General features: G+C 43.2%; 1 protein-coding gene across 3 annotated transcripts in view; it reads right to left on the bottom strand.

The window, feature by feature from the left end:
* Positions 1-15,958, bottom strand: part of Ints9 (integrator complex subunit 9) — a 91,494-nt gene that overhangs the window by 31,780 nt on the left and 43,756 nt on the right. For all 3 annotated transcript variants that reach the window (XM_031362712.1, XM_031362713.1, XM_031362714.1), the window contains 3 exons: positions 15,160-15,246; positions 2,654-2,774; positions 1,789-1,923 (listed from right to left, as the gene is read on the bottom strand). In XM_031362712.1, coding sequence (XP_031218572.1) covers positions 1,789-1,923; positions 2,654-2,774; positions 15,160-15,246 — 343 coding nt within the window. The remainder of the gene's footprint in view (positions 1-1,788; positions 1,924-2,653; positions 2,775-15,159; positions 15,247-15,958) is intronic.

Below are 15,958 nucleotides of genomic sequence, written 5' to 3'. Positions count from 1 at the left end.
AAATACTTCTACAACACGGGAACATGGCAAGCATTAATCCGGTGAAGGGACAGAGCACAGGGACAAGGATTCCTATGTACCCAAGGAAAGCAATTTTGTGACAGAATGATGAGGCTGTTGTGTGGACCAAAGCAACCGTTAGGGAAAAGGTAGATCTATGAAGGAAGCAGAGGGCCCAGGCTCCAGGTCTAAGGCAGAAGGGCCTGGGATTCATGTCTAAGCTTCACCTTCTGTTTTATTATGAAGATAGCAACATCTTAAGGTTATGTTCATAAAGTAACAAATTTCAAAGATAAAATGTGGCAAGGACTCCCACAAGTTATCTATATATTCAGCAACTGGCTACCTAATCTCAACCACACTTCCTTTACAAGTTCAAAAGAACCAGGGTTTATAAAATAAAGAGTAAGTTCTATACAAATACTGGAGGATTAAATATTATATTCCTAAAATATTTACATACATCTTATTGTCAAATGTAACTGTAATGCATGCCTAACTTAGAACTCCTGATAGGAACCCCTCCTCATCAAAATGCAACGGGAAGTGATTAAAAGTTATTGTATGCCTTTAAGCCTAGCACTTGGGAGGCACAGGTGGGTCAGTCTCATAGTTCGAAGCTAGTCTGGTCTAGACAGTGAGTTCCAGGCCAGCCAGCCAGCCAGATCTACATGAATATGATTGAATAAAAGAAAACAGAACATACAGTCGGCAGGGGCCTGGGAAGTGGCTCCTGCAGCATAAGCATGAAGACCTGAGTTCAGATCCCTAGTACCCACTTAAAAAGCCGAGTCTGACGACACATGCCTGTCACCTATCTGAGCTGGGGTGGAGACAGGTGGATCCCTGAATCTCACTGGCTAGTCAGTCAAACAAAATTGGTGTCCTTCAAGTTCATGAGAGACCATATCTCAAGGAATTGGGGTTGAGATGGATCATGCAATGGCACCTGGCCTTGACCCTTTTCTTTATACATATGTACACATATGTCCACGCTAACAAGAATACACACACACACACACACACACACACACACACACACACACACTGAATAAAAAGATCCAATCAGAACTCATTCTGATCTAAGGCATGTGTGAGTGACCTGCCCCGGCCCCTTCCCTGGCTGTGCAGTACACTGAAGCTACAAGGGCTTTCTCCGCTCTTCAACAAAGCTCTGCCTGTTCTGCTCCAGGGACTCTCTGAGCCATCTCGCTAGGCTTTGCCTCACAGCTTTAGTTGGCTCTATAATCTGGGTTTCAAGTGGACTGTCCAACCTAAACTATCTCCATTCCTCTACAACTAAAGCCACTGTGCTGTCCTCGGGATTTCTATCTCAGTCTAAGCAACACAGCTCATTTATCTACTCATCTTTGTCCTGGCCACTCTCAACTGAAGACAAGGTTTACTGGCAGAGACCTTGCCTAGTGCTTGCTCAGTCCTGACACTGAGATCAGGGCCTGATACCCTGATCTCAGCTTGATATGTATTCGACAGTTAGTATGTGCTGAGAGAATCATCAATTTCTATGTCCTGCGTCAGGCCAGAGTCTTGGAAGGACTGGGAATCATCATCCCAGGGGTGACCTTGAGCACGGCAGAATTCCTTCTGAAGAAAGCAGATCCTAAACATGGGGACCTAAACAGTCTAACTTACTCTCCTAGAGTATCTAAGATCTAGAGTATCATAAGAGATTATGACGGTTTGAAAACTGTTCACAGTACAGCACTAGAGACCTTCTGAATTTGAATTAAATATATATAGGTTACTGGTGATTAAAAGATGATTTACCTGAGGGTGTGTGGTAAGCAAGGAGGATCCGGAGACATAAGATACTTTCTCATAGTGTGACTGGATAATCCAGTTGGAGCTTCCAAGGGCATAGCCAGAGCTCAGAGGGGTCACCTGGACAGCACCAAACAGCTCCTAAAAGAACCACACAGAGAACATGCCAGCTGTCAGCAAGCTAAGTTGGTTTAAAGGGGAAAGCAACACAAATGTCCTTATTTAAAGCAAACTGCAAACAGATGGAAATGATGGTGGCCGTACAGGAACGGAAGCTGTCCTGCAGTCTGCCGCCTCAGCTCCTTCCATGCTCTGTCACCAGGCACAGGGCCCCAGGCATTAAAAGGTAAGTTAGAAACAGCCAAGACTCAAAGACCAGTTTTCCCTTTCCACCTCGGATGAGGTTCCATCCAGTTCAGAGTGGCCTCAGCTGCAGGCCGACAGCAGCAGGAACCCTTACCATCACATCAGCTCTCAAGCCCCCCCTTGGTAAACCACTTCTCTGTCTCCCATTGCCATTGTCTCGGATGGGAAACTTGTGTCTGGTTTCTCAGGTGACAGGGTGGAACAGATGCCTTTCTCTGGACTCCCGAGATGACCAACTGAGTGCTAAGGGTGCCAGGAAATAGGGGTGATGACCAACTGAGTGCTAGGGGTGCCAGGAAATGGGGGTGGTGACCAACTGAGTGCTAGGGGTGCCAGGAAATGGGGGTGATGAGTGAGTACCACTGAAAAGTATGGAGGGTGGAGAATCCGCCTGCATTCATTCCCTGGAGCTCGCACGAAGGTGACAGGGTGGCTTGGAAAAAGAGAGCTACGAGAATCCCTCAGGGTCTCGACACAAACTGACAGCACTCATGGGAACACTCACGATTTTCTGGGAATATCCCACCAGCTGGATTTTACTGAGGGCTGAGTTCACCTCCTGCATCGTGTAGCATCTTCTCCAGGTTGACACTTCCACTGCATCCTTGAGAGGAGAAGGCAGCAGCCTGCACACAGTGCCAATCACTAGGTGAGCATGCCATCAGTTAACAGACATTTCTAGTAATATGACCATTTTACTCAAGTTGGGCAATTTATTGGCACAGGACTGTTCAGTGATTCTTTAATAATCATTATTTATATAAGACCAGTATTATTGTTTCTTTCTGATTCTAAAAATTTGAGTTTTTGCTTTTTCTTTTTTGTCAATCCAAGACAAGATTGTCAATTTTATTGATTAAAAAGAAAGCGTGTGTAGTGAGTGGCTCAGTGGGTAATAGTACTAGCTGAACAAGCTTGATAACCTGAGTTCAACTCTTGAAATCTACATAAAAAGCTGGATGGGTTGGGAGGCCTGCGTAATCCCAGGCTCTTACTGTGAGATGGGAAAGGAGATAGGAGAATGGGCAGGAAGCTCATTGGCCAGCTAGCCTGGAGTGTGGAGCATAGCGGCAGAAAAACGAGAGACCCCTGACTTCCAAAAGTTGTCCTCAGACCACTTGGGCACCATACCATGCACACACCCACACTTTCAGAAGTATGCATGAAAATACACACACACACACACACACACACACACACACACACACACACTTTTAAAACTTTTTGAATTTGTTGATTTTTTTCCTGTTATGTTTTTATTTCCATTTTATTTATCCAGCATAGTTTTTGTTTTTTTTTATGATTTTTAAAATCTATACTAATAATCCCCACAGTCCAACTGGACTGTCCAGTCATTCATCTTTATTTGTTTGTTTTTTTCCTTTTTTGGCTTTTCAAGACAGGGTTTCCTGTGTAGTCCTGGCTGTTCTCGAACTCAGAGATCCATTTGCCTCTGCCTCCTAAGTGTGGGATTAAAGGTGTGTACTACCACTGCCTGGTTTCACATTTATTTTTATTACTGATAAACTATATCTTCCAATTTAATTTTTGCTGTTTGTCTTACCTCTTCTTCATTTCTGTATTTCCATTACTACTTTCTTCTGGGCTAGTTTCTGATGTAGCTTTTAAATTTCTTTTCCATCATTTTGAAAGTTATTTTATTAACAGTGTTTGAAGGTTTACCATATTGTGAAGGCCAAGCAGGAACACCAGCCCTTTCAGTGTAAGGCTTCTCCTTGCAGCTAAGACAATTAAGAATAAGTTCCCTTTGTCCTGTGCAGGTTGAAATTTCTGTTTGTAGCTAAAGAATAAGTTCCTGTGTTAAGCCCTTGCAAGTTAAGGTTTCTATCTGAAATTAAGAGTAAGTTCCTGTTTCTTAGATCTGAGGTAAACTACAAAGCATGCTTTTCACCCCACACTAAGCTTGGGGCCCCATTCCCATGATCCCCTTCCCTTTGTTCCTTCCCTTCCATTGTACCTTTCTAACAATGTAAACAGCCAACCTTCTCTGTGTACACTTATCTCTTTGATAAGAGGGAACTCAAGAGGAAGACTGGGGTTGCTCTCTAAAATCCTGACTTAGGGAAAGGCTGGGCAGTCCCAGGTGCACCCCAAATAAAGCTTGCCTCAATTGGACAATCGTAAATTCAGTCTTTAGACATTTTCAAGTTCAATAACATATACTTAAAAAATGATTTATTTCATTTCTACTTTTCATCTGTATGTGTGAATAACTGATTGTATGTACATCATGTGAGTGAGTGATACCAGAAGACCAGATCAATGAAAGTGGAGTTCTAGGCAGTTATGATCTGCAATGTGGAGGCTGGGAACCAAACCCAGGCCCTCTCCAAGAGCAGCAGGTTCTTTTAATCATCGAGCTGTTTCTCCAGCCCTTAGTCATATGCATACTCTAATACAGAACATTTCTACTTGAACTATATCTATTTTTTTTTCCCACAGTACTAGGGATTCTCAGGCCCTTGTACATTAGTGGATCATGTTCTGCTTTTGAGCTATACCCCAGACCAGGCATTTCTAAGAGTTCACATTCTCTTTCCTGTTAACAAAAGATAAATAAAATAAACTTCACCAGTGGGGCTGAGAAAAAGAATAAGTTTAACACTGGTGAGGCTTGGCATAAAGGGGAATAAACTATGACCTGTGTGACTTTTAACACCACCATCAAAAACATCCCTTGATGAAAAAATATTGTTTAAAAATATACATGAGGAATTAACGGGAAGACTAACCTGTGTGTGCCTGACTGTAAAATCTAAGTTAATGCACTCCTGGTGAACTGAATGTGAGCATTAGGCTCTATTCTCTCCCAAAACACACTGAGCAGCAGAGCATTTCACACTCTCTCACGCACACAAACATACACGGCAACACACCTACCCACCCTCATCTGTACTCTAATGATTCTCCCTATACTCAGGGTAAAACTCAAGGCTCTCAGTCATATTCTACCTAGATTTCTACAAGAGGTACTATGAGATGACAGAAAGATGATGGAAAGATGAAATCCAGACATGCCTGGATTTCAACCCAAATGTGCCACAATGACAGGTTCCATGGCCAGGTAGCAAATGCACTGTCCCTCAACCCAGAGCAAGGCTCTGAGGAGTAGAAGTGGCTCTCAACTCTTTCCAGGGTCTTGAGAAAGAAGCCAAGCTACTACCTATCCTTAGTTCCTCCTTGAAATTCCCACCACCAGGGTCCAGTGCTTGGGCCTCCCAGGGCCACCTTCCAGAAAAAATAATGACTTCTCCCTTGGGCTGCAGGGGAGCCAGACTCCTTGACTGCAGGCCAGAGCTGGAAGGTTACAGTGGGAGTGGCTAGAAGAGCAGAGTGCAGCCCAAAGTGCTTCTTTCAGGTGAGTGTGTTTTACATGGCTCTCTTTCAACTGACTCCTTTCTCTAGGAGACTAAGAAGTCACACACAAGGCAAGACCCACAACTACTTTCCCTGTGTGGGTCTCTTTACCCACTTGATACCTGGCACTTGTACCGCCTTGAAGCAGCATGAACTTTCTTTCCTGCTAGGACTGAAGTCTGTAGCAGCTTTGTAAACATGGGTCACTCTGCTGGAGATTAAGGTCTTATGTCAGGAGACAGTTGGAGGCAGCGTCTGAATCTTAAGGGAACATTTCAAGCCTGAGGATGATAAGTATCTACCGTTTTTGTCTTTGGTAACCCAGGGTCTAATTTTAGAGGATATAGTAGGATTTTTTAGGTAGGAAAGCAAGCCATTAAAGTTGTTTAAAAGGCTTATGAAAACCCAGACATATTTTCAGATAAACTTACAAACAGCATCTAGAGAAATGGCACACAGCACTCTACAGAGAAACCTCCTCTCCGCATTTCTGACAACAGTTCAGCAGAGCACTTTGGTGAGGGAAGCAGGCTTGTTAAGCATGCTGCTCTTTTTAGTTTGCCTAATATATACTAAAATAGCAAGGCACTGTTCAGCTGATTCTGTCACACGTCCCAGATGGAGTAAACTTCCTTCTCGCTTTTGTCAATGCTACACCTAGAACTGAATAAAAACAGCACAGACACATGCATGTACACACAAACACAGGCACACACCATGGTGATCCCAGGAAAGGGAAAAACCAGCAATCCTAAATGCATCCTATCAGAATCCACTTGCACAAGCAGGTGAGCTTAGAGGTCACTCTAACACAGAGGGAGGACCACAGAAAACAACAGACAACGAACTCTGGCTTCAGGTCTGACTTCCTGGATTAGGGTTTTGTGGTAGGTCTCTTTAGACAGGGCTCCTCATGACACCATTATCCTGTATTTACATTGTATAGGCCCCTTCCTGAGCATGGACCATGTGCTTGCTTCTCAGGAACAGAATATGAAAAAAATGATGGGATTCTAAGAGAGAGGCACTGCAGAATGCTCACATTCTCTTGGGTTTTTGCATACTCTGGTGAAACCAGCTGTCATGGTGTAAAAAGTTCAACTGATGGGCACACAGGGGAGGGACTTGAGGGAGGCCTCAGTTCAACATTAGGTGAGCCTGAGAGTGATCCTTTCCAGCTGGACTGGAGTTTACCTGAAGCCAGCAGAGGTGCAGAAAAGGAGAAGCTATACAGTGTTGGAACCATGATGGTGTCACACATCTCATGTCCCAGCAATTCAGGAGACTAAGGCAAAACTACTTGAGTCCTTGAGTTTGAGACTGGCCGGCTGCATACGGCTTTTCTCAGGCATCCTTTAGTTTTTTTTTTTTTTTTTTTAGATTTATTTATTATATGTAAGTACACTGTAGCTGTCTTCAGATGCACAAGAAGAGGGCATCAGATCTCATTACGGGTGGTTGTGAGCCACCATGTAGCTGCTAGGATTTGAACTCTGGACTTTGGAAAAGTAGACAGTGCCCTTAACCCACTGAGCCATCTTGCCAGCCCTTGAAGGTCATTTTAAATAAAGCCCAATTATACAGAACAATTAAATCATAACAGATTGCTTTTTATATCTAAGGTGGACTTTTACTTCCTTTAGTTGAAATAGTAAGCATTTACGTAACCACATCTCTTCTCTTTATCTCTAAATTGAGGGAAAAGTTTCTTCCTTACAAACAACAGCAAATAAATGACATATAGTGAACATACAAGACAGGGTTTCACTGTGTAGGCCTGGCTGTCCTGGAACTAGATCTATAGATCAGACTGGCCTTGAACTCACAGATATGCACCTGTCACTGCTTCCCAAGTGCTGGGATTAAAGGTGTGTGCCACTACCACCCAGCCAAATTAATTTTCCTCAGGCTCCAGAGGGGACTGGTTCCAGAAGCCCCGGGCACATACCAAAAATCTGTGGATGCACTTCTCGAAAACAGCACAGTGCTTGTATAGACATATGCAAATTCTCCAATATACTTTACTATTCTTTAAAATATTAGAGATAAGTCTTATCATATAACTGACAATAGGCCTGAATTTCAGAGCTCAGTAAAGCAATTTTCCTGTCTCAGCAGGGTACACTATTATGATGGACAGGTCTACTACACTTCAGGTAACTTCTAGTTTACTGACCATCTAACAGTGTAATGTAAACGCACTGTAGACCGCTTTCCTGTCAGGGAATAATGTTCAGTACAGAAGTGATATTTCTTGAATACTCCCCGTTAGCAGTTGAATTAATGAGTACTAACTTCCATACACACAGGACCAACTGCATGAAACACACACACACACACACACACACACACACACACACAAAACATATATCATGTATGCATGTATGTATGTATAACAGCTCCTAATATCTTTTAGATTGCTTATTCTAGAATCTTACGTACTGTTTATGTCTTGTAGATTTCAAAGAACCTGTCATTTCTCTATCTACAAATGTTTAGAAGTTCTTTTCATAAAAGTTTGACAACTACATTCTCACAAATAATCTAGGATGTTTTTTTACTAGCTAGATAAAAGTCTAAAATTAGGGGTAGTCACATGCCCTGTTTTTGGTCTCTTCCTTGTGTACAATGGCTGATTTTTACCAAGCTTTTACTTTTGTTCACCCCATCACTTGCCCTAGAATGGTTTCTTGCTACATTTGAACCAATATGGTCTACATAGCCTTACCCCTAGGCTGTCTGTAAGCTCGAGTCCAGGGGCTGCATGTCTTAAGCTTTGAGGGGAGCCTTTTCACAGATATATCCTGATGCTGGGTACCTGGTAGTTTCTTGTCAAGTGTGATCCTCTATCAACACCCACTCTGGCTCGCACTTTACTGTCCCTTGACACTGGGCCACTCTGTCATATACCTATCTCCTAGCATCTCCTCGGACTGAGCTTTCCCTAAAACTCCTATGTGTATGTGAGGTCACACTTAAGCAGGGCACTTACAGATGCACTTAAAGCCATTAGGATTATTAGCTGATTTAGGATAAGTAGGATAAGGAAACCCAGAGGGAACTGGTTCTGTTTCTGGCTTTCTAATTTATCAAAGTCAAAATTTCATAGTCTAAATTTTTCATAAGTACTTCTAAAAGATTTCATCATTTCATTCTTTTCTTATCGCACTTGAGTGCCTAATAAACTTCTTTCCTGGGCCACTGACATTGAGCCAAAGTTCTGCTGCTTCTTCCCGCATCTTAGAAGCACAAGCAGCAACATAAGACCATGGGTTTTTGTTAAAGAGTTAAGACCTTTAGGCCTATAGGGATCACTTAAAGGCAGACAATGAACACATTGATCGGGTTCTAAGTGTTTGCTGAACAAATGGACAGAATATAAGAGCAGAATACAAAGAACAGGAGAAGCAGAAACTGTGTCTACCCTCAATAAAGACCACTTGACATCAGTACTGCAAGGATGGGTTGTAGGTAGGTCTGATGCTGTATACTGAGCTTATCAAAAATGAAGCCTCAAAGCCACACATTCCTCAGTATTAACCGGAACCACTATAATCCTGACTTTTATTTTGGACCAAATTATTTCTAGAAAGAACAAAGGCGATTACTACAGCAAAGCATGATGAGCAAGCACCATTTGAGAGAGTGTCCAGATGATCTCTGCGTCACCTCTACAGTTCCTGAAAACAAAACAACTCTTCTTTATAACCTGGCTTTTTAAGTGAACTTGCTGACCAGGACAGACTCATGGACAGATGAGCCTCACTAACTCTGAGTCTCAGTAGAAAGTAATAGAAAGGCACTTTTCCCATCAATACCCTTGGAGTGTGGGTACCTTGAATTGGTTCCTTCAAAGGCTAACTTACTGACTTAAAAGGAAACAATGGGTCTGGGATCACAAGGCTCTACAGCCTGTGACTCTATCAAAGCATAGCCATTCTGTGAGGATCTGCCTTAAAGAGCCCTCTCCGTGGCTAACTTCTAAAACTGTAATGTATGTGTACTTAGAGATAATTTTTATGTATTTTATGTATTTTACAGAAGAAATCATCACATTTCAAAAAGCACAGCTGACAAGGTTAAACAGAGGCAAGTGTGGGCTTAGAAGCAGTTTCCTTTGTCCACTTGCTCTCAATAAGAAAGCAAGTGGCATCTACAACAAATTAGGGCTGGAAGGCAGGTGTTCTCTGGTTGCGGTAAGTGGATTAGTCACAATTTAGTTGCTGTGATAAAACACCACAGCCAAAAGCAACTTAAGGAAGAAAAAAGTTTATTTTGGCTTCTGGTTGGTTCTGGAGGGTTGGAGGTCAGAGTTTGTAGAGACACAGCAGCAGAAGCAGGAAGCTGAAACACAGGAAGCAGAGAGACTAGGCAGGAGGCAGGGAGAGGCTATACACCTTTAAAGTCAGCCCCCATAGGTGAGCTGCGAGGTTGCATACCCTGAAGATCCTGCCCCTTGGTGATTAGTCCCTCCAGGGAGGCTGCACCTCCTAAAGGTTCTACAAGTACCCAAACAACCACGACCAAATGTTCAAATACATGAGCCTGTGAGGGACATTTTTCATTCAAACTAAAACCAAATGTCTTGCTAAAATAGGCAAAGACTATTTAAAACGCCACCCATAGTACCCACTTTTTCCACTCAACACCTCGCATGGTGGTTTAACAATCTTTACAATTTTACAAATGAGGAAAAGAGCCCAGAAGAGATGAACTGATTCTGCTACAAGAAACAGAGCTGAAATTCAAACTCTAGTCTGTGTGACCTCTAAGCTCATACTTTTCAAATTCTTCCTACTATATAGTTAGGCCTGATAAATTCCTCAGCAAATAGCCAAGGAATGTCAAAGCAAAAGAATAACGGCTTTAATGTGCATTTTAAAGTCTCCTGCAAGGTGAACCTTCTTCTGCTCTTAATTCCTTAAGAGATGACTATGACAATTTCTTGAGTTTTTATCATTTTTTTAAATGCAGAATCCTTGAACTTTCTCCTGCCTCTGGCCTTTCTCTCTCAGCTGTTAGAATCACAGGTGTGCACCATCATACCTTGAAATGCCTTATAATTAACATGCACATAATATAATATAAATGCCTTATAAATAATATGACTTATTATTAATATTGACTAAGGGTTCTAATCTTACAAAACATTTATATTAAAAATACCAGATACCAGAGCAGCTTCTTTTGTGGATTGCTTTGCTTTAAAATTTCTCATTAAAAAAAAATCTAAATTTTAAGGTGAATCTGAGAAAATTCTATTGCATGGGTTTTCCTTCCCTTCCAAACTGTATCTTCTTTCTGGGAAAGTAAACTTTAGTGTCAAAATTAAGAGGGATGGTTAATGTCTTCTACATAAATTTTAGGGACATGTCAACTAAAGCAGGAAGTCACACAACTGTCAAAAGCAAGAGTAATAGGATTTTTGAATATTCATCCTAATAATAAATCAAATACTAATTCAAACCAACTCCAAATGATTTAAGAGAATTTGTCAGATTTTTTTTGACCAATGAGCTTGAAAATGTTTAATTTATTGTTTTCTTTACTTGATGGTCTTATTACTAACTCAAGCTACTTACATGCATTAATTTCAGGCACTTGACCAAGATCTATTTTGAGAATCTCTATGTAGTTTGAAGTAAAATCTTCAACTCCCAAATCCAACTCCCAGTGATTTGCGTGAATCACACAGTACTTTATTTTAATGTGTAAGCCAGCACTTAAAAATTTTTAAGTTTAAAAAAAAAAATCACTCATAAAGCAGCCAGATTTGAGCTTATTAAAAAAAGAAAGGAAAAAAAAAAGAAAGAAAAAAGGGTAGATTTGACAGTTCACATTCCTAAACAGCCAAGGCACACTCAGAGTGCTCCAGCTGCTTCAATACAGGAGTCCAGGCCTCATCTCATGCCTCCATCCTAGAAAAGTCACAGGTTGCATCGCCTGGGGAAGCGTGATGTACGAGAGGAACCTAAAGTAACAGGCATCCTTCAGCACCAACTCCTTTAGCTGACCAAATGAAGCACTCCTTGTACTTAGCCCAACGCAAAACTCTAAAGCTCTGATGTCTGATGCCAATTAAATAAGGAACTTTGAAAAAAAAAATCTACTTCTTTTTCTAAAAAATATTTTCCCCCTGGGGTATAATAGCATCCTGCCCTCCTGTGTGCACACAGATGTGCTTACCATGTGTGGGAGGGTGGAGCCACAGATTGATACCAGATGTCCTCCATTATTTTCTAACTTATTTTGGGACAGAAAATCCCACTGAACCTGGAGCTTGCTGTGTAGGTTGGACTTGCAGGCCCCTCTCTCCCACAGCACCTGGTCACAGCTAGACACGGAGTCCCTGGCTTTATGGAAGGTGCTGAGGTGAGAAACCATGCTTGATTTGTGCTGAGTTTATTCAGCACAGAAAGAAAACAAAGCTGGGGCTTTTGCTTTATCACTTCTGCATAATTAAGGCTACCCCCTTTGCCATCAATAACTAAGATCCATCATGTGTCTCAAAGCCAAAATGAAAGCCCTGGTCAGGGCCAGAATGCACACTGGTTGTCTCCAGCAATGTACTGTTATCTCTGCTCCTCTTCCAAGGTACCTTTTCCTTTCTACCCTTTACTCAGTAGTGGTGAGATGAGACGCTGGTGGCTCTGTTTTAACTCATACTTTCTTCTAAAAAAGAGATTTGCTGAGCATCTCATGAATAATGCCCAGGCCCCTGGCCTTATGCTCTCTTCTTTCAAGCTCCATTCACACTCTTCCTAATACATATTGACATTACTCTGGAAGCCAGTTATTTTATTTTATTTTATTTTAGAGACAGGGTTTTTCTGTATAGCCCTGGCTGTCCTAGAACTCACTCTGTAGACCAGGCTGGCCTCGAACTCGAAATCCACCTGCCTCTGGCTCCCAAGTGCTGGGATTAAAGGCACGTGCTGCCCAGCTTTGTTATGTTTTAAAAAGAATGGGCAGCAAGGGGAAAAATGCCTCTTTTTGTGCTCAAGGTCAAAGAAGAGGCAAATTAAGACTCAGACCTTCCTAAGACTTGGCCCAGGACTTAGGAAATCAGGAACACTGACCTTTGAATACTACTTCTGACGTGCCAAAACTATTTGCAGCCGAGTGCACAAAAACATAAATAAAACAAGAGGAAATTAGCACGGGAGGTCAAGGCAGATGTGGTCTACTACAGAGAAAGAAAATACAGCCCCAAGACTTCTTTAAGAAAGGAGGCTGTCAGGACCTGAGGTCCCATGTGGTCCAGCATGCTCGGGGCAGAGAGTGGCACAGGAAGGGCTGAGAAAAAGGCAGCTGAGACTGTAAATGCCACACAAAGAGGGCAGGGGACCACGTACCACTGTTGGGGAGTGGCCAGATCAAGGAAGCCATTCAAACAGAGACAGGACAGCTTGACTATGGCACATCCAGATGATCTGAAGACACCTGCACACCATCCTATCAACCAAGGAGACATCCAGAAGATCCCCGCAAGATAGGACAAAAGGGCACAGAACACCTACTTCCCTTCCCACCACATAAGGGGAGCTGCAGGACATGCCCTCAAAGACCGACTGAGCAGAGGGTGGAAGTGTGGACTCTGTAGCCCGAGTCACCTAAAAAGTCAGAACCTGTCACTATCAGATGACCCTGGGGGAAGTAATCAACCCTCTCTGTGGCACTTCTCTCCTGTAAACTCAATAATGCCACTATTCATCTCATCAAAATGTTAGTTCCTTCTGCAGGAACACTAGAACAATGTCTGGCAGAAAAAGCAATCTACAGGTTAAATAAGCGGTGTGTACAAGGAACACATAGAGGACATGTGTGCCTAAACTCTGGACTCAAAAATGGGATAGCCCACATACATATTTACAGGAAGACTGGCAAAATCTAAGACACTGACATTCTGAAGCCTGGATGACTGCTATCATCATGGTCATTATTATTATCTGGGGACAAGAGGGTGAAGGGCAGGACAACTAGAGAAAGGGAGAAAGGGGCGGGATCAGGAATTCTCAGGAAGTCTAAAACAGTTTGACCCCAGGCTCTCCATGCTAAGAGCGGAAGATGGGACTGCTGGGGTTAGACACGCCAGGTCAAGCTGACTGGTGTCCTCTACTGCTAAGGCAGGTCAGAGTGCATGGGTGTGGGGTCAAGCCACCGACATGCTCCCTCCAAGGTACTTATCCTTTCTTTACCTTACCTCCCGCAATTCAGTCCTCTTGGTCCTTGCCTGACACCCTACCTAAACTCTGGGGATGGTCAGTGGTCTCCCAATTTTCACATCCAAGGGCCTCATCTTCATTTGACTTGCTAGTTTTCTTTAGTTTTTTTGTTTGTTTGTTTTGTTTTTTGCACTTAGTTTCTAGCACACAGCTCTTATGGACTTGGCTCTTGCATATGCAGGCTGACACAGCGTTCAGTCTTCCTGCTCCCATCCCAGAGTGCTGGGATACAGGCACATGCCATCACCCACAGCCTATGCTTCTGGAACCCCTGGAAACCACTCGCCTTCCTCTTCTCTGCTTTGCAGCTCCCTATCTGCTTACTGATCCCTAACTCAGACGCTTGAAGCTCCCATCTTCTTCATGCTCACTGCTTCCACCCCACTTCAGACCTTTGTCTCCTGTTTCTGAAATGGCCCCCTGCTGGCCTCCCTGCTCCCAGAGTTCCTGCTTCCAGAGTTCCAGTTTTCAAAGCCAAATGTGGTCATGTCATTCGCCTCTTCTAATGACCTGCACACACTCGATGGTGCAGGCCTCAAGCTCACTTGTACGAGACTGTATAACCTTAATCCAACCTGCCCCTCCCTGCTTTATCTCCCCACCCACCCATCAACACTGAAGTTCTCACCATCCCATGACATGAAACCAGATGCCTCTTCAACACAACTGTTATGTGTAGACATACAATGTGCACATATACATGAGTGCTCATGTATGTGCATGTGTGCAGACCCAAATCTGATGCCAGGTTTCTCCCTGAGCGCACCAGTTTTACCCAGTCTAGCCAGCTAGCTCCAAGGAGCCCATTTCCACCTTTCCCTTGCTGGGATTGCCTGCTCACTCTTATGTGGGTTCTGGGGATCGGAACTCTGATTCTCATGAATGTGGAGAAAATGCTTTATTCATCCACTACCTCTCCAGCCCCAGCTTTTACATAAGAAGATCTTTTCTTATAGTTGATTCACATCATCAAGAAATGTCCTCCTTAGCTTCCTTAAGCAGCAAACATTGTTTCCTTATTTTAAAAAATGATTTATTTATCGTGTGTATGTCTGTGTATATGATGTATGTACTTGGACAAGGCACATGTCTGAGGCCAACCTGTGAGGATCAAATCCGGGTCTACAGGCTTGGTGGCAAGTCCCTTTACCCACAGAGCCCTCTTGCCACCCCTAGCTCTTTACTTTCTGAGTGTCAACAACACTGCAGTGAAGACTCTTAAGACAGTCCTGGCAAGACCTGAGTGATCTGGACCATTAGACCCAGACCCTCCATGGAGCCACGCGCTCCTAAAGCTCCACAGCCTGCATGGGGCCTGACTGTGTGACCTTCCACTCTACCAAGGCCTGTGCTGCAGTATGGAGGAGACCCGAGAAGTTCTGAGCCAACAAGGAGAGGCTGTTCTCACCGCTGTATATCCTTATTCTTCCACAAGGAGGCAGACTGGGCCTTTGGCACTCTTTCGATGAAATTCACCAGCTCTTCCATGAGAAGCCTGAATTTAAACGAAGCATAAAGAATATTGAAGAACAATTTGCTGCTAACACTATAGCCAGGAAAGGCCGATTTGCCCACTTTTCACTAGCCTGTCCCATGAGACAGACATTTTAAACTGATGTAAGAAGCCGACACATGCTTTGGGAACCAAAAATGCTCCAGTTAGAGCAGTGGCTCTCAACCTGTGGGTCTTGACTGGTTTGGGGGGAAGGGGCCATATATCAGATACCCTACATATCATATATTTGCATTGCAATTCATAACAGTAGCAAAATTACAGTTATATTAAGTAGCAACAAAAATAATTTTAGGGTTGGGCTGGAGTCACCGCAACGTGAGGAGCTGTATAAAAGATTGCAGCATTAGAAAGGTTGAGAACCACTGGCTTAGAGGGAGACATCAAGAACTAGTTTGAAATCTGCCCAAAAGATCTGCAGGGAGACAGATGTCTGTCATTCTGAGATAGAATGCCCGAATATAGCCAAGGGAGTCCAAGGAGTGCCGCACTCAGCCGGCTAGCGGCTCCACAGACACTGGCAGCACCCCTGAAAACCAGAGGGTAGCCAAACAGCTAGAAACAGAGCCAGACCTGGCAGCTCATCTCTGGAATCTCACCACTTGGGAGGCTGAGGCAGGAATACTGCTATGAGTTCTAGGATAGCCTGGGTTGTAGAATGAGACTGTCCTCCAAAAAATCCATATATCCACCT

This window comes from Mastomys coucha, unplaced genomic scaffold (genome assembly GCF_008632895.1).
Source record: "Mastomys coucha isolate ucsf_1 unplaced genomic scaffold, UCSF_Mcou_1 pScaffold9, whole genome shotgun sequence".
NCBI lineage: Eukaryota > Metazoa > Chordata > Mammalia > Rodentia > Muridae > Mastomys > Mastomys coucha.
Note: the sequence above shows the minus strand (reverse complement) of the source record. Positions and strands in the feature narration are given on the sequence as shown.